This window comes from Strix aluco, chromosome 1 (assembly GCF_031877795.1).
Source record: "Strix aluco isolate bStrAlu1 chromosome 1, bStrAlu1.hap1, whole genome shotgun sequence".
Classification (NCBI taxonomy): domain Eukaryota; kingdom Metazoa; phylum Chordata; class Aves; order Strigiformes; family Strigidae; genus Strix; species Strix aluco.
Window position 1 is genome coordinate 10113791 of NC_133931.1, and position 22030 is coordinate 10135820.

At 37.2% G+C, this 22030-nt stretch overlaps 1 protein-coding gene across 4 annotated transcripts in view; it reads left to right on the top strand.

The window, feature by feature from the left end:
• Nucleotides 1–22030, top strand: part of ASAP1 (ArfGAP with SH3 domain, ankyrin repeat and PH domain 1) — a 157430-nt gene that overhangs the window by 60554 nt on the left and 74846 nt on the right. For all 4 annotated transcript variants that reach the window (XM_074840829.1, XM_074840902.1, XM_074841052.1 and 1 more), the window contains one exon: nucleotides 19206–19278. In XM_074840829.1, the coding sequence (XP_074696930.1) occupies nucleotides 19206–19278 (73 nt within the window). The remainder of the gene's footprint in view (nucleotides 1–19205; nucleotides 19279–22030) is intronic.

Genomic DNA, 22030 nt, shown 5'->3' on the forward strand with positions numbered 1-22030 from the left:
GCAGTGGTGGAGTCCCCATCCCTGGAGGTGTTTAAGAGTAGAGTCGACATAGCGCTGAGGGATATGGTGTAGTTGGGAACTGTCAAATGTTAGGTTAATGGTTGGACTGGATGATCTTCAAGGTCTTTTCCAACCTAGACGATTCTTTGATTCTGTGAAGCTGGGGATTTGACTTAATTTTTTTTTTTTGATTGTTAGACTATACCATCTGTGAAGAGGCTGTCATCAATTGGTCAAGACAAGTCCTTATCGCCATGACAAATTAATTTCTTCACTTCATTTTTTTAAGGGAATAGGGAATGGCATGTGCATCCTAGTAAGTTTCTGATTTGATTTGGAGGCTTTAAAATAAACCTTTATAAAAAATTTTTTTTTTCATATCACAGCACCTTAACTCCTGAGTATTTGAAGTACAAAGTGTACAGTGGTTCGATCCTCTCTGTCTTTACTTTTAAGGGGGGGAAGAAGTGAGGTTGTGTGATAAAAGGCTTATCTCCACAAACACAAAGGGACCCAGTGGAATGGTGACAGATGGGGGAAATTCCAATAATCTCAGAGATGGAGCATCCTGACCTGGCTCTTCCGGAGTCTGCCACAGGAGGGTGATCAGCATCATGAGACTCATTGCGGGCTGGAGGGGAAGAACATCATGGAATTGTTCAGGTCTTGTTATGAGATGTTTAGGGGAAGATCCAAAGGCAGTGTAAAGGAGGATTTGAGGTGGTTTGGGGAGGAACAAGCTTAGGAAAACAGGATAGGGAAATAAAGTATATATGGAGGTAAAGGATATATGGAGCGCTATGTGCCAGTACAGACCACAGTCCGGGCTGGAGTCAGACCACTGCGTCATAGGGGCCCGTGTGCCTTGGGGTGCCAGCAACCGGAGTGCATGCATATTGCGTGGATATGTATGTCAGTGTGCAACACAAAGCAGGACTATTATTAGGCTGGTGAGTAGGTAAGATGCTTGGGAGCCAGGTATTGAAGCAGCTGTAAATCTGGGAGAGACCGAGAGAACAGAACGTCTGCCAGTTGGCTGCCAGAGGCTCCAGCGGGTCCAAGCCAACTACCGGAGACATCGTAAGGTCTCGGGGCTGGTTGAGAGACCCATTTGCATGTGTATCTGTGCACAAGGCACGTTGCACTGCAGTAATGTACTTTTGTCCTGGTCAGCCACAGTGGAGACCAGAATGAGGAAACCTTCGTGCTCTGTGTGTGTCTGCTGGAAATACTTGTTGAACCTTGGTACTGGCTGGAACTAAGAGTGTGGAACCTCACCGTTATCGAGCTATGGGAATCAGCAACCTGTAACCCATCTGGATGGAGTTTGTATGTATGGTTTTTTCCTCTGCTTTCTTTTGGATGTGGCTAAAAATAGTACAAGGTAGACTCTTGGGATATATCCAACAGGGCAATCAGGCTTTTTATAAATTTTGGTTCAAAAGAGATTTATTTACTAAATTATATGTCTAAAGATAGCAAGTCTTTATTGAGGTGTAACAAGTATCCCTTTTGGCTTTAGATTATTATTTTTTGGTGGAGCTCTTTGAAGATCATACCTAATATCAAGAGGGCCTCTTGCCTCTTCCTATAGTAGCCTAGGGATAGCTGCCCTTTTCTGCACAACCTATAACCCACAGCTCCCACTTTAAAGGAACAAAGAATGGATACAAATTTGCATAGAAATGAGCACAAAATTTAAAGAACTGGAGGGTGAGTAAGCATATGATAGTCTAACTTTATTGCCTTCTGAAAATCAGACTCATCTGACAACAAGAAGTCTTTGATAGTAGTCTCAATTTTCAGCACTGTTTGCTGTGTTCTAGTTTGGAACGTGAGTGTTGTTTTGAAGTGAATTTCCTAATTATCCCTCTTATTATGCCATGTCTTCTGTCACGAAGCAGTTTTATAGTAGACAAAACTGTCTTAGTTTTGGATGAAAAGAAACTGAAATATGCACTCCCAACTGCTACTGAGCATTCAGTGCACAGAGCAGTTTAGAGCTGGTCTGGAGTAAACCTGTCTGAAATGCACCTTATATGGATAAAGTATATTTTGTTTTACAGATCCTATCCTAATACGTGCTCTACTTGTGGCTGTAGATATGGTCTTTACTTTATGGAGTGACACAAATAAGTCTGGTGTGGGTTGGTTGTTTACTATTCCTCCTTTAAACAACAGCAAAGCTTCACCTAGCAGGAGTTCCCTTCCCGCACTCTCTAAGGAGGCTTTGTTTTTGTGCACCATCCTGACGAGGGAGGTGGAAGATATATACCCCTTGAAAAGATTCTGGATTGCAAATCTGCTTTATCTTTTCCTTTATTGTAATGCATATTTGAATGCTTTTCCACTGTGCTGCTTATTTTCCTTCACTGTTTGTATTATTTCCTTAACACCGTTTTTTTTCCTCAGTGCCTATGACTTTGTTAGTTGAATGCCTGTAAAATAATCCCTTGTTTATGGTCCTCAAGCTCTGTCTTTCATCTTTTTATAACTATTGTGAATTGTACCATACAATCACATCCACCATGGGAGATAGTTATCTACAGTTGCCATCACATACTGTATTATGTGTCTTTAACTGTACGTTATACAAACTGTATGTAACATTGACATTAAATCAGTCTATTTCCAAATTTTGGAACTTGCCAATTTTGTGATTAACAAGTGTTGCCTTTTATGATTATGCAGTATATAACTAGAGTTTGTATATGTTCCAAATGTGAACGCTTAGAAAAACAGTTCTTTACTGAATCTTCTATTTATATTCCTCATGTGAATGAGCTGGAGGTTTTCTTACTTTCTTCCTCGTATTCAGGCAGAATACAAATCAGCAATAGGATTTTTTTGCATCATTGCACACAGCTTCCTTTTCTACTGCTCCGTTCTATTTGTGTCCTCCTTCAGCCCTGCTCAAATACAGCCCTTAGCATTCTGTGCAGTACTGGCTTCCAGAGAGCCAAACAATGCAACGTTCATGAAAGCTTTGAAAGGCTGCAGTTGCCAGGTGTAGTATTTGCTCTGGTTTTGCTGCCTACTGGTAACTTGTAATAAGCCCAGACAAAAATAGAATCCTACAGTATTCTCTTGTGAATTCACAAGGAAAGATTTATGGTCATGGGAATGTAAGTACCTTTGCTTGCTCTGTCCACAGCTGTCTCTAAGCAAGGTGAGAAATGGATGCTTATGGAAAGAGCATAGAAACAGTATGCAGTGATATTTGTCTTGGTATGCTTTTCCACCGGTTTATGAACAGGGACAGTTTTGAGTTCCATAAAAGCTGTTGTGCATTGAACCAAGAGTTTCTCACTTAAAAGCAGCATCATGCCTTTTACCATTTCTGTTTTCCCTACCCTCAATTTAATCCAAACCTGTGATGATGTGAACCGGAGTTTTGTTGTGGTTTGCATGGTAGATCTTCACCAATAAATTCTAATTTTATTTTTTTTTCAGAATAGTTTGTGTCAAGGTAGATACCTCTCAAATGCATCATACCTTGTTATCCTTGTTGGTAAGGAGATCGCTGAAGGTCTGAACTCAGCATGGTGGCTTTCTTCAGTGTCTGATGCACCAAGATTCTTTCCAAAACAGTATACGTATAAAGAAAATCTATATTAAAAATGTTACTCTTAAAAGGCTAGGAGCTAGCTTAATAACAGTCAGGTCATTTTTCTGTAAAGGATTATGGATTTTATCAAAACAAAATGGCTTTCTGAAAAGACTTTCTATAGTTTCACTGTTTCAATTAGATGCATTAGTTCAGTAAGTTTCCATTCACTGCATAAAGACTGGATGTTCTGGAATAATATAAAGAAGTTAATTGAGTTTCACTCTTGGTGGGTTTAGGGCAAAAGATACAGTATCAAACAGCTGTCCTTGTTAAAACTGGCAATAAATCACAGATTTTCTTTTTCTTTGACTGTAAAAACATTCTCCAGTCTGTACAGGAAACAATCGGTTTTCATTCTCTTTTAAGACATGCTATAGAATACACAACTGACATTTGAACAAATTGTTTATTTTGTTTTAAGTTTAATAATTTGATTTTCCTAGAGCATATCAATATAACTTGTGAAATGTCAACTAATGTCTAATGGCTATGTACATTTAAAAAACAAAACGTATGAAATGTTTCATTGTTCTGGTGAACATAATTGTCCAGTTTATACCTTCCTACTTAATTATTTCTAAACTTCTCAGGAAATTTTCCCCCTTCTATATGTAAATAGCTGCTTAGGGTTTTGCAATGATAGCTGATATTCAGATCTGAAGAAAACCAAAGCTATATTAAGGAAGAGGAAAAATTGTCCTAGTTTGCTACAGGGCTTTTTGGTTTTTTTCCCCATTTTTTTACTGAGGTTTGTCTGTTGCTTCGTACTGTGCATATATGGTTATCTACTGGTGAATTCCTTCTTGTTGCAGCTTACATAACAGAAATACCATTAGCAAGTGGAAGAACAGCTGTGCTGGGATAGTCCAGAAGTTGATAAAAGCCTAGGATCTTTTCTGACGTCGGCAATAGCAGATGACAAGAGAAGAGTGTAGGAAATGGGCAGAGATGTAGGGATACCTTCTTTAGTATGATCTCCCAGTCTCCAGTAACTTGCAGCTCAGGGTATGGCAGAACAAAGGTGCTAAATATTTAATGGACATGCTGAATTTCTCTTCCATGACTTTGTACCTTCCCTTTTTTTTTTTTTTCTTTTAAAGTGTATAAAGTTTTAGGATCCACAAAGAGTTCCACAGCTTACCATATGCGGTGCAAAGCACAATGCTCTTCTATTTTTTGTTTTTTAGTCTCAATTTGCTACCTGCTGGTTTGTTTAAAGTCCTCTGCCCTTTGTGTCAGAATAGACTGTTCAGCTGTTGGATAGCCACTGCTCTCTGCTATTTAGGATTTTTATAGGCCTGTGAGGTCAGGCAGGGTGCTTGGCCTCTGTCTTGCCATGTGCTCATCTGCAGAGATCTGAAGGGTTGCACTTACTGTGTCAGGTAATAAGGAGGAGTAGGTGGGACTTTTGAAAGGGGCTGCTCTCTGAAATGATATTCAAAGTAAAGTATTTCTGGAAAAGCTACTGTCAGTTTCCCACAACTTCTGTTGTACCTCTGTGTTTTCTTTCTGCTTAGTTCTCAATCAAGGCCAGCTTCTGGCCTTTAGAATAAATTCACCTTTACTAAATAATGTCCTCTTTCTCTGAGTGAGAAGCATACTGAGAGGAAGTGCTGCTTGCTTGGAGTAATGTGAGGTGTGGGGGATAAACACTCCTGTAAAAGTCTCAGGCGGTATTTAGGCCAAGTTATTAGAGAGTTAATAATACAGCACATGGAAAATTGCATAAAGTGCTTTTCAGATTTTGCTTGATTAGTATTGTCAAGTGCAATAATTATCTATAGCTGCAAAGCTAAAACTTCAGTCTGTCCTTCAGCAATGGTTTACACACTTGTGAAGATCATGAGAAAAGGCATAAGGAACTCCAGTTAGTTACTGTAGTTTAAATAGTTGACTGAGTTTCTGAAGGTTATAACTATTTTAAAATCAAGAGAAAGATTATGAGATTAAAAAAGGAAATCTGTAGCCTGAGTCACCCCTGCTGGCGAAGGAGAAAATTTAATCTTAACTCCTACACGCATAAATATTGCTGCTTTTTCACAGGGTTGGTTTCTAAGGATTCAGGTTTTACTGTCTCAAAGTGTATCTTCATGGATCAAAAGTAGGTGGAATACAAGTGATGCAGCTGGGATGGAACAGATCTTAATGTAGTTGAAATATTAAATATCATCTGTCTTCTCAGGTGGCAATTTTAATCTGTTATAAATTTGTGCATCCATTGACAGGGGTGGAACCACCATGTGTATAGTTGTCCTCGTTTGTGCTGGCCATAATGGAACAAAAAAGTCAATTTTCATCTGATCCAATTCCTTGACTTTGTGGTTTTCTAAACATGAGTGTGCTGGTACAAAGTAAGTAGTGGGAATGAGTGGTTGGCAGAGGGAGACGGGAAAACCATCGTTTTTCAGGTCCTGTGGAGCAACTGAACTCTGGCTTTCCACAGAAGCCTGCAGGGATGCCTGTTGACCTGTTTGGTCATAATATACCAGCTGGAATGTGGGATGCTATTTTAACTTTCAGTTGCGTAACCATTTCATCTTTCCTGTCCAAATTTGCATGATATTACTCACCATTTTTTCTATACATTTGTTCTGCATTCCAAAGAGTCTTTTAACTATATGCATACATGTAGTGTATGTTACAAGACATCTACTGTATCTTGTAGACACCTGAAACAGTGAAACGTTTGTTATTTCCTAAGGAGAAAAATCCATCTTCATTCATATGTCTGTGCTGAATTAAATTAGAGGTTTTAAATTTTTATTAAAAAATACAGTGAAGAAGCTGCAGAAATGTAAAAATGAAGAAAGTATCTTTCATGCTAAGTAAGTGTTGTCAAGAGAGTATGATGTTGCATAAATTTAGAAATTTATGTTCTGTTCATAGCTGCTTCTTTGCAGCTTTGTGAGAGCTACTGTGCTCTTATTTAATTTTAAAATACTGCAGCCTATTAATCTGCTATTGTTCTAGCATCTCAGTCTGTCTAGTTTTTATGTAAAATCCTTCATCAATTGTGTGAGCTTCTTGAGTATCTTTAAGACTGATGTTGATATGTTAATTTTATTTAAGCACTAACTGCATCCATTAGGATTAGCTAATATAATTTTTAGAGTGAGCTGGAATGAATAAATTGTTTTTGAGAACCAAGGTAACTAAGATAAATGCCGTAAATCAATGATTTTAGTATTAGTCTTAATTTTGTGCTGGGGGGGATTGTGTAGTTAAAAAATCATTGGACTAAAATATGAGTAACTTGGTTTCCGATTAAATATGCTTTATTATGTAATCGCTGCTCTTTTGGGTGAGTTTTAAACTATGCCATTGCTTTATCCTATGTTTAAGTGTAACCTATATTTTCTAGTTATGAATTATGCAGGAATGAGAAGCTACGTGATAATGATCAGCTTTGTTCATGCACTCTTCTTACCCTGTGGTAGCAGTCTTGGTTTTCATTAGCTTTCCCAAATTCCTTTCTCGATCCTGAATCATAAATTATATTCCTTATTTTAGAGAAAACTATTGTCAACCTGTACTCTTTTGAAGTGATATATATATCCTCTTCAGCTACAAGACTGCTGTTTTTAAAAAAAAAAACCAAACAAAAAAACCCAAACAAAAAACCCACAAAACAAAATAAAAAAAACTCACTAAAACCCAACAATATTTTCCTTCTCACTGGTGTTTTCCGATTCTTACTGTACGCAGAAGTGTACGCAAACTGTACTTTGCCCCAAGTGCTTTAATTTATATTCTAGCTAATCCTGTGGGAAATGCCATTTGATGATTTACTGAAGCTGATTCTACTTTCAAATTCCTAGCTGCTTCTTGCAGAAGACAAGGTCCAGGGACCCATGTGTTTTAAATCTCCTTAAATAAGTAGTCATTATCTGAAGAACGGACATAGGAATGCCTCTTCCAAAGGGGGAGATGAGAGTAAACAGACTGAAAACCTACTTTCCATACAATATCTAATATCACAAGGAAGTGATAAACTGTGAGCATTCTGAAGGTTTGTTGGTTGGTTTGATTGGTTTTTTTTTTTTGACTCCAAGCAAAATAAACTATAGCTGCTGCTAGAATTTGGCTGTTATTGAGTAAACTGCTGTTTTCATTAGTAGAACAAGAATATGATTTCCAAGAAGCTAATACTTACTGCTGTGTTTAAGGTCTCTTATGTCTGTGATTCACTGTGAGTTATGTACAAAGCCTATGTTTTATCTGACAAAAATGCACTGAAATAATGTTTTATAGGGCACAGTTTGTTGCACAATTATTTGATATTCAGTGTGAGTATGCCTGGGAGTCTAACACAAGGGTTAGCCAAAGTGTTTTAAGCCCTAGTTTGAGGAAGAGGATGACTGCACGGTTTTCTCTACCCCCACTGAACCTGAGCCTTCTACTTAGGTGCTGCATATATGGTGAAGTTGTTATCTTTGTCTAATTTTTGCTTTTGATTCAGTGGAATTTGAATACTTTAGGAGCCCCAGGTCCTCAGTCACCTCTCTCCTAGTTTGTTCCCAAGACTTTTCCTTTCCTGAAAACTCTTCTATTTTTTGCTGATTTGCAGGAACTGCTTCACAGTGCCTCCCAAAATGATTAGACAATATAACTGAACAGTGTCATAAAATTGGGGTGGTTGTTTTTTTGGCAGTTAACTCTTTTGTTAGGGAGTATTTATTTGTTCAGTTAGTAGTATAACTGTATACTTGTGTTATAAATGTGGCATTACTTATTATAACAATATTCAGTTAAATCTGTGATCAAACAAATCAGTTGCATTTTCTAAGTGGAATGCAGTGTAGCTATTTTTATATCTGACAGTATTTTAAAGAAAGTTGTTGCTAGTGTAACTTAGTTGTGTTTAGGATCTTGGCTGTAAATTATGTCTGAAGCTTAATATTGTTAAGAAAATTTATAGAATATTCTTTAAGGGTGTGTATTCTCTAATCCAGTCTTAAAAGAGAAATAGTATAGGACTATTTTTACCAAACACAATACTAGGTTAAAAAATGCTTTGAAATAAGTAGCAGTTTGCTTGCAAAGCGCTCATACGTTTCCTAACATACTGGAAATTACTGCCAAATTCTTTCACATTTCTTTGTGGTTTTAAAACAATACCTTTAAAATCAGCTCTGTATTTAAAGTGGCCTTCCTATGGAAGGAAAAAGTGGTAGCTTCTCTGTTGTCTCAATGACTTTGTCAGGTCATATACACAGTTTGGGCAAATTTAATTTTACCTTTACACTTCAGGATTTCAGTGGTGTTAGTATATCCTTTTCTTCCACCCTTGATTGCTATAGCTTATGCATTAGTACATAAGTCAGAAATTCCCTTCTAGACTTAACGGGTTTGCCAATGGTCATAATGTGCACCAGCATCTTCAAAATAAACCCTAGAGAATCTATTTAGATTATAGGTCTTTGCTTTTTAGGTTAGAATCCCTTCTCATGTCACTGTATTTTACTTGTATATTGAGAAAGCAGATCTCACTCTGGTCTTAAGCTGTATGTAGAATTATTCTGTTAATTAAAGCATATGTATCATTACATAATATGTTATACACATTTATGGGTTGAGTTTTTTCAGCCTGTATTGCTTTTAGAGGTCTCTTGGTTTTCTGTACCACAGTGAAGATGGGATGTGCATCTTAGTTGTTTAGTGTACATCTGTGCTATTTTTTGCATGTTGATCAAAAGAAGTGAAAGACAGTGTAGGAGAAAGTAGAGGTTCTTAAATGAGGCTTTTATTAAAATATTAGAGTTGACTATTCCCATTACTGTGTTTCCTTTTCTGTAATCTCCCCCACTAAATTAAATATGTTCAGAGAATATGTTTGTATTAAAGAACATGAAATTGAAATTTAAAATTAACTCTAATGCTACTCATCTAAATCACGCTCCTGTGATTTTTTTTTTTTCCATTTTGTAAGGGGAGACTCAAAACTTCTCTTGTGCATTTTGTAAATCATCTCTAGCCAAAGTAATCATAATGATTAGAAACACAACTCCTGTTGTATATTGTAAAACTTGTAATTTCCATTTTTGACTTTTAGAATCACAGAATGGTTTGGGTTGGGAGGGATCTTAAAGATCAGTTATTTCTAACCCCCCTGCCATGGGCAAGGACACCTTCCACTAGACCAGGTTGCTCAAAGCCTCATCCAACCTGGCCTTGAACACTGCCAGAGAGAAAACACACAAAACAAACGGTTAAAACAAACCAACAAAAATTGAACATGTGTTTACTTTCTAGACTGTTTCTAGATTTGTTGTTATTCTCCCTCATGTTATTATCCTGTAGTGTCAGTCTACATGATACAGTGTAAGAAGGATGAGATGGTAGATTCTCCTAGCTGGTCATTCGAATGTAGCTCTGAATTTCGAGTAAGTGGTGGTGGTTACAGGTTTAACATGATAGAAGATGAAGTCTTATTGAGTCTGTCATCATACCACTCTCCAGTGGCAAAATGCAACGGAGCTGTAAGCAGTGCCATAGAATGCTGTAGTAGTCTTCAAGGTCTATGTAATGGAAATCCCTTTTATTTGTTTATTTATCCTGATGAAAGTCTCGAAATCTGCAGCTTGGAACAAATAGACACCATTTCATTACTTCTTTTTTTTTTACACAAAACAATTTTAATGCATTAATATATCTGCTTTTTGTCTCTGAATGGAATAATTTGGAAATGAAATACTGTGGTCATGCATCAATGTATGAATCTAAGTATTTCTTTAGGGGTTAGGAGGAGAAGGAGCATGGGTTGTTTCTGTTGTTAAGTAAGGGACCATGTCTCCGCCCCCACCCCCCGATGATGCAATTTTTTAAAGAAAAAAGGGATTGTAATAGTAGTAGCAATGTTTTGAAATGGCTTGGTCTACCGTGAATATGTTTCTGATGTCCTCCATATTTCTGCTGCTAGCTGATACCAGAGATCAACAAATAACAATACCGATTGGAATTTATTGAGCTAGGAGGTATAAATGTGCTGTGTAACTGCACCACCACTGTGAGGCTGACAGTGGCTCAGGGAGGGTGTGCTTTATCTATCCTTGAGTGTCACTTTAGAGCTTCTGTAACATTCACAGAATTTCTGTACAATATTTGAAGACTTCTGCTGCCTGAGAAGGTGGTAATAATCATAACTCATGAGTCCTGATCTAGTGCTTCTTCCCTCCCTGACTAGGTAATACCTGTGACTTACTGGGATAACAGCCTAAATACAGAGCATGCTGCAGAATATTTTGTGGTTTCAAAAGAAAAAGAAAGAGAAGAGTTAACACGGAAGGAAAATATTTTGTGGTATTTAACTGTGGTTGGGCAACTGAAGGACTCTCCTGTTAGTGAAATTTACAGTCAAATTGAGGGAGGGAGCAATTCTCCAGAGACTTTAGTGCTTTTTTTTCCAATTCAAGTTGCTAAGAATCACATTTCTTTCTAATAAATTTATGTCTGCTAGCATGTTTATTTAGTGCATTTGTGTTATGTTGTTTGCATGCCATCTTCTTGTCAGTTTGTCTCCTTTTGGAAGACTTTACCTCAACTATTTGCTGTCTTCAGATGTATTTATTCTTTGATTGTTCTAGAAAATAAATAATCTTGTTCTGTTTCGGGCTGGTTTGAGTTGTATTTAGTTATGTCTTTTCCATATAAGTTTTCTAGGTTACATTTTGTTAAATGAAAATGGCACTTTATAGAATATTGGGTTTTTCAAATAACAAGTATCTCCAATAAATTTACTAAAATTTTGTTTATATAATATTTCTATGGAACTGTGTATTTGTATGCTGGAAAAAAGATTTTGTATGGTTGTATTTGGTAGCCAATACTTGCACTCAAAGTAATGTATTTCCACTGGACTTTGCAAAAGTGTAAGGAGGGGTTTGTGACAGCACAGGTACAGAACAAGTTTCTATTTCTTAGATTAAGATCATTCCCTTTGTGCTTTTAAAGTAGTACTTAGCAGATTGCTAATGTAGACAAGAAGGATCAGCTGGGGGGGGGGGGAGATTGAGAATGTGCCATGACTTGCTAAAAAGTAGAGCGCAACAGTACTTATTTTTAAGCACTGAAGCATTTGTAATACAGGAAGACTCTTCTATGTGTGTTCTGTGCAACCACTTGCTAGTGCTATTTTAATGCTAGCAAAAGTTGTGTGTGTAACCTGGGAATCTTGTACAGTGGTATCTTCAGGAGCTGTGGGGCTGGCAACAGGTTTGCTGGTTTCTGAGCTTTAACCACATTTTATCCCAGTAATCATGCTAGTGTTTGCTGCTGGAGTAAGAAATAGGTAAAATTGTGCTGCAGTGACATGAAAACTGGTCACTGGTTTTGCTGTCTGGTTTCTAATTAGTAGTGGTAAAGCTGACTAATATAACGAAGTGAGTTTGGATATGGGGAATGATAGCTGTTCAACTAGTCATCGCTAGTTCAAGGTATGCTGTTGCCACTGTAAAGGTAAGAATATTTGTGCAAAGAAGTTGAGGATGCCTCACTGTGCCTGGAGAAGTTGTGGCTGCCCCCTCCCTGGCAGTGTTCAAGGCCAGGTTGGACGGGGCTTTGAACAACCTGGTCTAGTGGAAGGTGTCCCTGCCCATGGCAGGGGGGGTTGGACTAGATGATCTTTAAGGCCCCTTCCAACTCAACCCATTCTGTGATTCTGTGATACTTATCACCAAGATTAGTTTCTCTCCAGTGGAAGTTGGTTTAGAGGCTGTGCCTGTGGGGAAAATTTTGTATCTGTCACTGGATGTTTTCAAGTGTTGTCACTATTTGTGGGTTCTTCAGCATCTGTTACACAACAGAAGTTAAAAAATGAATCTGATCTTTGTCATCATATCTGGAAACAAATCTCATAGTTTTATTTTTCAGTTATCTCTAAATGTACCTTGTGCACAAAATGAGCTAAACTCAGAAATATTACTGTAACTCAACTGAGAACTTAAAGGGAGGAACTGCCCAAAATATTGTTAAATATTCCCAAATGTGTCAGAGCATGCACAAGATCAAATATCCATTCCATGTTCATTAGGAAAAACGTGATGCTAACTTGATTTTATCTAGAATTAATCACACGTAGGTAGCAATTAATATCTGCATTCATGCTTTTGCAAAAAAGGTTTCTGGGTAGGAGTGTGGTTGCAAAGAGGGATCCAGTGATCAATTGTCAAAACAAAATGTAGTAATACTGGACTTTTTAGAGAGATTTTACAAGCAATATCTACTGTGCTGCCATTTGAGTAATACTTGAAGAATAATTTAGTGACTATTATTTTTCAAAGACTTTTTAGAGACTACAAAATGAACTTGCTCATTTAATGTGACACAGCACTGAAGGGCTGATGATTCTTCTCACATATGCAGGTTTGGAGAGAGGCTGTTGCATTGCATCAGGCCATGTAACAGGCAGCAGGAGATGTGAGGAAGTTCAGCTGATGGGACCTCTTTTAAGCTTTGGCATTACCTGAAAAAAGTTATTTTCTGGAAAAATGTATTTCCTGAATTTGATTACTGATGCTCTCTTCATTAGTTTATGGTTAAACACTTGAAGTTTCCGATTTTCAGGGAAATCATGTTTTTTTAAAAAATAATATTATATTTTAATTGGTCTCATTTTGGGGAGTAGGTGGTAGATGATGGTGTAGTACATGATCTTAGCAACAGTTATTACAATGATAAGTGCTTGTTGATGTGTGTCTTTTGGTTTACTTTCTCTCATTTGGACCCTTTGGATTTTGAAGTAATTCGGGACAAGTTCAAAGTATGCCTGTCTCTGTCTGTCTTTTACTCAAAGTGATTAAGTGTCTCTAGAAAATTCTTAATCACTCCCCTATTTTTGTCCTGTAGACATGACATTGGAAACAGACTTCACACGGGTGACTGGTAGGGCCTGTACAGACTGAGCGGGGAGGGAAGGATGGGAAGGGTGGTATGAACATGTACAGAATTGAGTTTGATAGCCTGCTCATTTCCGAGTGGATAAGCTACAGGAGACCAACATTTTGAGTCTCATCTTCTCTTTTGGTTATATTTCACTGGGTAAATTATGGCGTTTTGTCTTGTTGCAATTTCAGTGGCATGTAATAAGTTATTAACCTGTCTAGTCTGTGTTTATTATCCATCTGATCAAGTTTGGATTTTATTGTGAAGAAAACTGATAGTGGTGCTGAACAGCTGTAACTTTGTAAGGTGCCATTGCTCTACTTTGTTATGTGGATATTGTAACTGGGACTTGAACAGACTAATTCTGATGCTTCAGTTTGGAATCCCCCAGTCACCCCAGACTTAATTTTTCCTTTCTGCTAAAAGTTAGCTACTTTGAATCTAGCTCGCAATTTCAAGCCACCAAACTAGTTCAGTTCTGTGCTACTGAAGAAAGGAGTGTCTCTCCTTCCTCATACCAGAGCACTCATGTTGGCTGCGCTGTGATCCAGCTCAGGAGCTGCTGTGGTGACCTTGGCTCCGTGAAAACCAGGGGCTCCTTTTGAGCACTGTGGATTTAGCTCACCTTCTGTTGCAGAATTAATTAATGAATTAATTTGGTAAGAGATGAACCCCCTTGCGTTCTAGCCAGTCCTTAGAGATTAGAGGGGCTAGGGACGGCTGGACTTCTTTTATATAGGTAGGCCAATTATGGCCATAACTATAGGCTTGACACCAGATGCAAGAACAGCCCGTATGCTGTAGGTCTGGTTGCATTCAGGAGAAGCAGTCAGGTTCACAAATAGTACAGTTTATTCTTATGCAACATCTGCAGATTCTTTGAGAGTGCCTATGACAAATGCACAAACTGCAGGTTGGCTGTATAGCACTACACACAAAAACCGGTTGCAATCACATACATTTAATTCCTGGGTGATCACTTGGTGTAGCTGAGGGCCCAAATCTTACCAAAAGGCATCCCTTCTGGGGGGAGGGGGCGAGGAGCACAAACCCATCGATCTGTCCCTCTGATTTGGTATGGGATTATCGTCCTTCCAAGTTAGATACAAACTCGGGGTAGTATTTATATAAGTGTGTATGTGTGAGTGGGTGGGACTGTGGTCAAGCCATTGTTTCTTGAGTAACCACACAGCACATTCCTTGGCGCAAGGTGTGCGCTGGTTTTGTGGGAAAAGAGGAAGAATGAGAGATAAGGTCCGCAGAGTACTGCAAAACAGTCCTTGAGAGAAGAGGAAGAGCAGGAGATAAATCTGCATAGTCATGTCAAATGTTTCTTGAGAAAAGCGGAAGAACGGGACCACGCAGCCTCCACCTCGCTTTACATTCCTCCTTGGTGCCATGGCAAAACAAATTACTGGATCTCCATCCCGTCCTGTGTTTGTTCTGGGCACCATGTGTTAAGGAAATGTGGGTTTTGCAGTTTTTTTGCTGTTTTGCTTTTCCCACGCTTCCAACACCTTCCATCAGTCCATTGCACACTGATAGGAATTTGTACTTAGAGCTACCATTTCACATGCAGAGGCAAGACTTCTCGCAGCACCCTCCCTCTTAAGGTGTACATTTACTGGCAGCTATTTGTACTAATATAAAAATTGGAAAACTTGTCCACCTGAGGAAACAAAACCAAATTAATTTTGGGGTGGAGGGAAGGTGAGTCCTCCTAGTAGATTATTTCACTGATGTAGATCACTGGGTAGCTGCATGTACACTTTTACCAGCATGACACACACAAATCAGTACTGGCGCAGAAAAGGTGTATGTTGACATCCCATAACCCACACGGCAGTGTCTCTGCGAGATGAGGCAGAGCCATGCACTGCTGTTCGCACAGATAGACACTGCTTTTGCCTCTCTTCAACCATCTAGAACCTGATCTCTTCTCAGTAAAGGGTATTTCTATTTTTGGGTCGTGCTCTGCTTTAATAGCTACTAAATTTTAAACCAGAAATTATACTACTGTACAGTGTGTAAAGTGCTAGATTCTGGATTGCTATCTATCTTTGATGTACTAAAATCTGCCAAATTCACATTTAGATTGACATTGCAGGGTGGGTTCAAAGTAGCTGAATTTTAGCAGAAGGGAGAAATTAAATCTGGGGGATTCCAAACTGGTTAGCTAGAAGAGCTGATCTTGCATGATCAGGAGGTTTTCTTCTTGAGCGTAAGCTTCAATAAAAGGGACTGCTGGAATATAAAACCTTGGCTGAGAGTGTGTCTGAGGTCATGCATAGTAAATCTCCTGAGTATGAGGAGCGAGGAGCTTTCATTGTTTAATTTTATATAAGCAAATTAAATATGGTGGGGGGTTTGTCTCTTCATTTCTTCACTACTATGTCTCGGGGGTTTTTGTAAACACTGATTTTGCATTATTTTGAATAAAGATAGAGCTTGTCTCCAAGATGGCTGTTTTCAAGAATAAAGCTTTGTTCAGCCAAGGACGTTGCAAATCTGTATTGCATGTACCTTTAGTAAATTATCTGTCTTTTCAGAATGCATAAGAGGGTAAGAAAACATTCTCCCAGGGAAGTTAAAAAGGCCCCCTGGGAGATGGTATCACAGAAATGAAGAAAGAAGCATTTTCCAGGAATGGGTGATGATGAAGAACAGTTTAGTATGTAGGAAGGTAGGAAGGAGCACATCTGAATACCTAGAGGTTGTCACTGAGACTCCATGGTTCTCTAAGGCATTGTAGTTTTCAGTAATATAAATGTATGTCACTTTTACTGGAAGGTCAGATTTTGTGTTTTCCAAGATGGAGTGTAAAAATATTTAGTATTCTAAATGCTGGAAAATAAAATTAATTGATACTGCAAAAGCATGCTTTCACCTAACTGGGGAAGGCAAGGCTGTTCCTGTCTATTTTAACATACTTAAAAAGTAACATTACTCTGGAATAATAATTGAATTGAGCACTGAGTGCAGCTTCCTTTGCAGCAGAGTGCAGCTAAAAATTACTAGCCAAAGACATTCAAGAGGAATGTAATATATTTGGAAATAAATTACCTGCAGTTATATAAACAAACAAACCAAAACCCATCCCAAACCACCCAAAACCCTCTAGATATCAGTTTTTGTGTACCTAGAATCCTACATAGGATTGGGTTCCTGCTGTGGTATTCATCTCTCAGTCTGCTCTGGTATATGGTTGTAAGTGTGTGTGGAGTTGTTTTATTTACAGTTTTGGACTGAGAAGAACTAGTTCATGTAAAGATCGTATTTGTGAATATAAAAATACAAAATTGGACTGTGATGTCATTCTGACTTAGATCACTGTCTCCTTCAGGTGGTGGATGTCATCTCTGTATGTTGTTCTGCTCAGTGATTGCTCTCTTAAAATAATGAATGTTTCCTTCCCTCCTGCTCCCATATTAGTGATTAAATTTAATTCTATATCAAATCCAATTTGGAACATTTTTCTAGTCTGTTTGTCTTAGTCTTCTAGTTTGATATCTTAAGGAACAAGTACTATCTTTCTTGGAGTTGTATTTATTTTCTCCTCCTGAGTGTTCAGTTTGCTTCAATATTAGAATTTACTACAAAGTTTATCTCTGAATCTCATCAATGTCAACTGTTGGTGTTTTTTTTTTTTCCAAAATATTAGTTTCAAATTCTTATTCTATCCTGTGTTCAAACTCTCAATAGACAAGTGAATCATTATTTTTTTCTGGTCATTGAAGATGGAGAGAACTTCTGTAGAAATGTATGATAACTATTGTCTGGCATAGCATGCAGGTGGAAGCAAAAACTTTTGACAGCATTTGCAAAGTAATCTTAGAGAGTATCACCTGCTGTACAGTGTCTTGAAAGGGAACACAAAGTTCTTTATATTTTATTAAATTTAAAAATTTTAACTGTCAATAAGAAAGTCAAGCCAAACTTACTATTTTACTGGGGAGCAAAATAAATAATAATATTTGCAGTTCTGAATATCTGAATCGATTATTCTGCTGCGAATGAAAACTAGAGATAAATAGTATTAGAAAGCACTTACATAAATTCTGTGTTTCCAAACTTTCTAGCTTTAGCTACCAGGTTATGTGATTTAAAATACAATAGTTTTCAGTTCAAGAACAGAAACACTACATTTTCTTCTGTTACAGACTTTCTTGTATTGTTTAACTATAATGTTAATGCCGAAAATAATAATAAAATGCCGAAACACTCAGCATTTTGAACTTACCTGGGAGCAGTACCCTCCTATATGACCATCTCCAGTGCTTAACACTCAAGTCGACCTGGAGCTCCTGCTGTGGTTTTTTTTGGAGCTTCTTAATGCCCAGTGCACTATACTTCAATCATCGCAGCTTTGACACTGAAAACTCTGCTTATTGGCTAAGTTTTCACTCATAGTGTTGCTGGCGATGACCCTCTCTGATGAGGTACACCCTGCTGTCGGAGTTGCTGTCATTCTGCCTTGGTCTGCCAGTCTTCAGATATCAGACCCACAGGAGCTCCAAGTTCTAAGCTGTTTGGATAATAATGCTACTGCATGGTCTCTGCAACATTAACTTCGTGGTCTACACCAGCTAACAGGCTCAGTGGGGCTGCTATCCTGCCAGTAATTCTGAGTACAAGTTCTCCAATCTTCAGTGATTTGAATGTGAATATAATACGGCAAACGCTACCAGCTTCATTAAAACTTGAGATTATTGATCTGACATGACTTATGTCATGGGAAATTGCCTACAATCTAAATGGGGAAAAAAATACAGGAAATGATTTAAATATTTCTATGTATGTTCCGCATGGGTAGCAGGGTACCATGTACAATATGTTAAGTATGCAGAATATCCAAAACTCCTACTTAAGTGAAATTAACTGGATCACTGTGCACAGTACCTGTATGTAGCTTTTACGTTTCTTAATTCCACAGATCTAGACTAATGTTCACTTTGATTTTATTTTTTGCTTTATCATAAAGTTCTTTCTCATGTTAATTAGATTTCTTACAGCAGATTAAGAGTGGATAGGGAGAAGATTTTGTTGCTTAAAAAAGAAAGCTAAAAATCTAGTCCTAAATTCATCATTATTTAATAACATTTTCTTCTGGATTTTGAAACTATTGCAGAAAATTTGAAATTCAGAATGATGGAATCCTGAAAATGTACATTTAAGTATTATTATAAATATTTCCTTTAACATTATGTTGCACAAAATTAGATCTTAATCCTTTTCACTTGCTACTTTTCATCTTCTGTATTTGTAAAATTCTGTTGTTGGGTTTGGTGCAAGAGGTTAGTATGATAATCTGTACGGCTGGAAGACTGTTACTGTGGGAAAATCATAGAAGTTAACAAGCAACTTAGTTGTAGTAGAAACTATAGGGCTATAGTAGAAGCATCTACTAACTATTTTTTTTTCCAAAATATATTACAATTTGAATAAATGCTTTGTCCTTTGCAAAACTAAAATGGTGTTCTTTTAGCACTGTCACTACTGCTCTACTGTCTTCAGAGCATTTTTCAGTTCAGTTCTTTAATTCATCTTGAAGGGGTTGAATGACCTCAGACCTTCCTGCAGGCTGAATATGTTGTATCTGCAGTTTTTTCTAGCCTGTGAAACTACTTATTTTGTGAATTTCTTTTTAAATGTTATAGTGTATTCTATTGATCAATTAAATAAATATGTAAAGTTTGCCTGTTTGTTGTTATTGTAGGCATTGGATCAAGACAGAACTGCATTACAGAAGGTGAAAAAGTCTGTGAAAGCAATATATAATTCGGGGCAAGGTAAGACATTGTTTCCAATTTTACAAAAGAACCTAAGCATTTGATTTCAAGTTTGAGAAGTGTCTTGCAATTTATCTTGTTGAAGTGTATAGCATAAGAAATGCTCATCTGTTTAGGATTGTTGACACTTAAAAGTTTTCTTTCTTTGCATCTGATTATACATCAGATTAATGTGCTCTTAATTCTTTTACCCTCATACTCCTTCTTAAAGGCCTCTAGGAGAATTCCCATGGGTAAATTTTCCTTCTGTCATAATATTTCATGCAGTTCAACTAGAACAGTGACAAGATGGTGTCCTACATTGAATTTATGGATTGCAGTTCTAAGATAAGAATGAGAACTTGTTAAAAAGTTTAATAAATAAATAAATAAAAAGAAATATCTACAGGTAGATGTGTTTGTTTCTTCAACACGTGCTCTGTCCTCATAACATGCACAACAAAAATTAGGTATATCCCTTCTTACCTAAAATAGTGGAGATTTATCATTATTTTTCTTGTTTGGAGATACTGTTGATGTTTTATTGGAGCTACAGTAATAACTTTGAGAGGGTATGTGGCTGGAGTATGAATTGATAATCAGTTTGAGTTTAGTAACAAATGATGATCAAACACAGATCAATATACAAATCAGGTTTTAAAAAGATTATAAAGTATACCTGGCTTCTACCTCTGTTTCTCTTAAGGTCTAAAAACTGTACCAAAGGCAGGTAAGTTAGAGGAGCTTCCAATAACCATGTGGATATAAGTACTGGATTTTAGAAAATCCCCATTCCTATTTCCTAGCAATAATAATCAGTTTAGCAAATACTTTCCTTATGCAGAGCCGCTTCTAAGTTGTCTTAGTTTGTGGTGTTTTGTGTATGCTGTCCCATTAACTCATGTTTATGGAAGTGTGTGGGTTTTTTAATGTATTGTAGATTCTTTTCTGCCAATCCCTAATATTATTGCTCTACTAGCACCATGTTTTAATTAGCTTTTCTATAACTTCAGCTGATGATTAATGTTTTCTCAATAGACTGTGAAGCCTGATACAAAGTGAGAATAGTATTTGGTACATGTGTATTTAGTTTTATGCTTTTAAAAGTATTCAGATGCTCCAAGCAGCTTTTCCATTTGAAAGTACCTACTTCCTGAATTTCAAAACTGATGAAAACAGAACACATGAAAAGTGTTCTGCCTGTTTTGAAATATATAAATGATACTAGAGATTTTAGCTATCATTTGATTTGAGACTTGTAATAAAAGTGATACTGTTTTCAATGCCTGTAGGTAGGCCACACTATATCATGAACTAGTCGCATTGAGTAAAAGCAGTAGAAGGTTGGTTAATGGTTTTAATTGGCTGCCTCTGCACTTTAAAAGGACCAGAGATTATTAGGTCGCTGTTTTTATTTTTTTCTTCCCTGTGTTTTTCTTTTTTGAGTAAATCTGGTATCAAATGTACAAGTTTATATGAATTCTTTTGGATAAAGAAAGTACTATCCAAAATACTCTAGCTCCCTCTTCAGAATGCTGTTGTGATAGGCTACTTTATAATGCGAAAAGGTGTGCACAAGGGGCAATTCATGCTGTAATTGATAAACTAGGGTTAGTAAGAGCAAGACTAAAAGCATGTGCTATACATGTGAAACCTTGTAAAAATAAATATAAAGTGACTGAATTAAAACTCATTTTACCTGCTTGTACAAAGAGGATTGGTAAGCCAGCTATTTTGTTATGCTTCAGTGATGAAAGTGGATTTCATTGCTGTTTAACTTCATGTAAAACACTAAAACCAGCTGTAAAACGCATTGTTGATTATCAGTTCAAGCAAGAATTAGGTAACTATTTTTGTATTTCAAAAGAAAGCCTCTAATGAGAACTCAAAATTGGAATTTTGTTTTACAGATTTGTTTGCTAGAAGGTGAGAACATATTTAAGCTGCTAAAGTAGGAAATGTTTTTGTAAGACTCCCCTGCTTCATAATCTCCTTTGAGAACTCTAGCTGGACTGGTGAAAAATGATTATTCAGGGGCAATAGAAATTCTTCTCTCTTTAGTTCAGTAATCCAATTCATACTCTACCAAAAGTCATAGCTAGGATTTTTTGGGTTGTACTGTGGTGGGGTTTTTTTTGGTTCTGTTTCTTGCCTGAAGTAACATTTGAACAGTGACATTCACACAATTCAATGCCTCATACAGAATTCTTCAGAAAGCCCTAGTCCTCTGGTGTGCTGGTTTGTTCCTCTTCATTGCTTAATTATGAACCGCAAGGGACTCTCTTCTCTTGGGAGGACAGCTGAAATGTCATCCAAATACTTTTTTTCTTTTTGTGCACATCCCTCACCCATTTGTTTTATTTAGGTTTAGATCTACTGCTGTGGAAATGAAAACATACTAGCACATAAATGTGGAAGTCCCTTAGAAAGATCCCATCCCTTTTTCCCCTATCTGAAAGTACTGTTTGGGAAAGTCCTGTTTATGAAATCCAGTGAGACATACAAATTGATAGCTCTTTCTCACCACTTCCTTCTTATCTAGCTTGCTGTTTATTTCTGGCATGATAGATTGCATCTGGAACTAGGAGCCTATCTTACATGAATGGTGCTTGAACTTAATGGAGAATCTGTTCTGACTAGCTTTCCCATAACATTTGGATTGAATTGTAACAGCAGTAGATTGCACAATTAGTTTTCTTGTAGATTTTTCAATAGCTCTTTTTCATTAGTTCCTTGGTATAATTCCCAAATACAGTCAAAAGAATTTGCACAA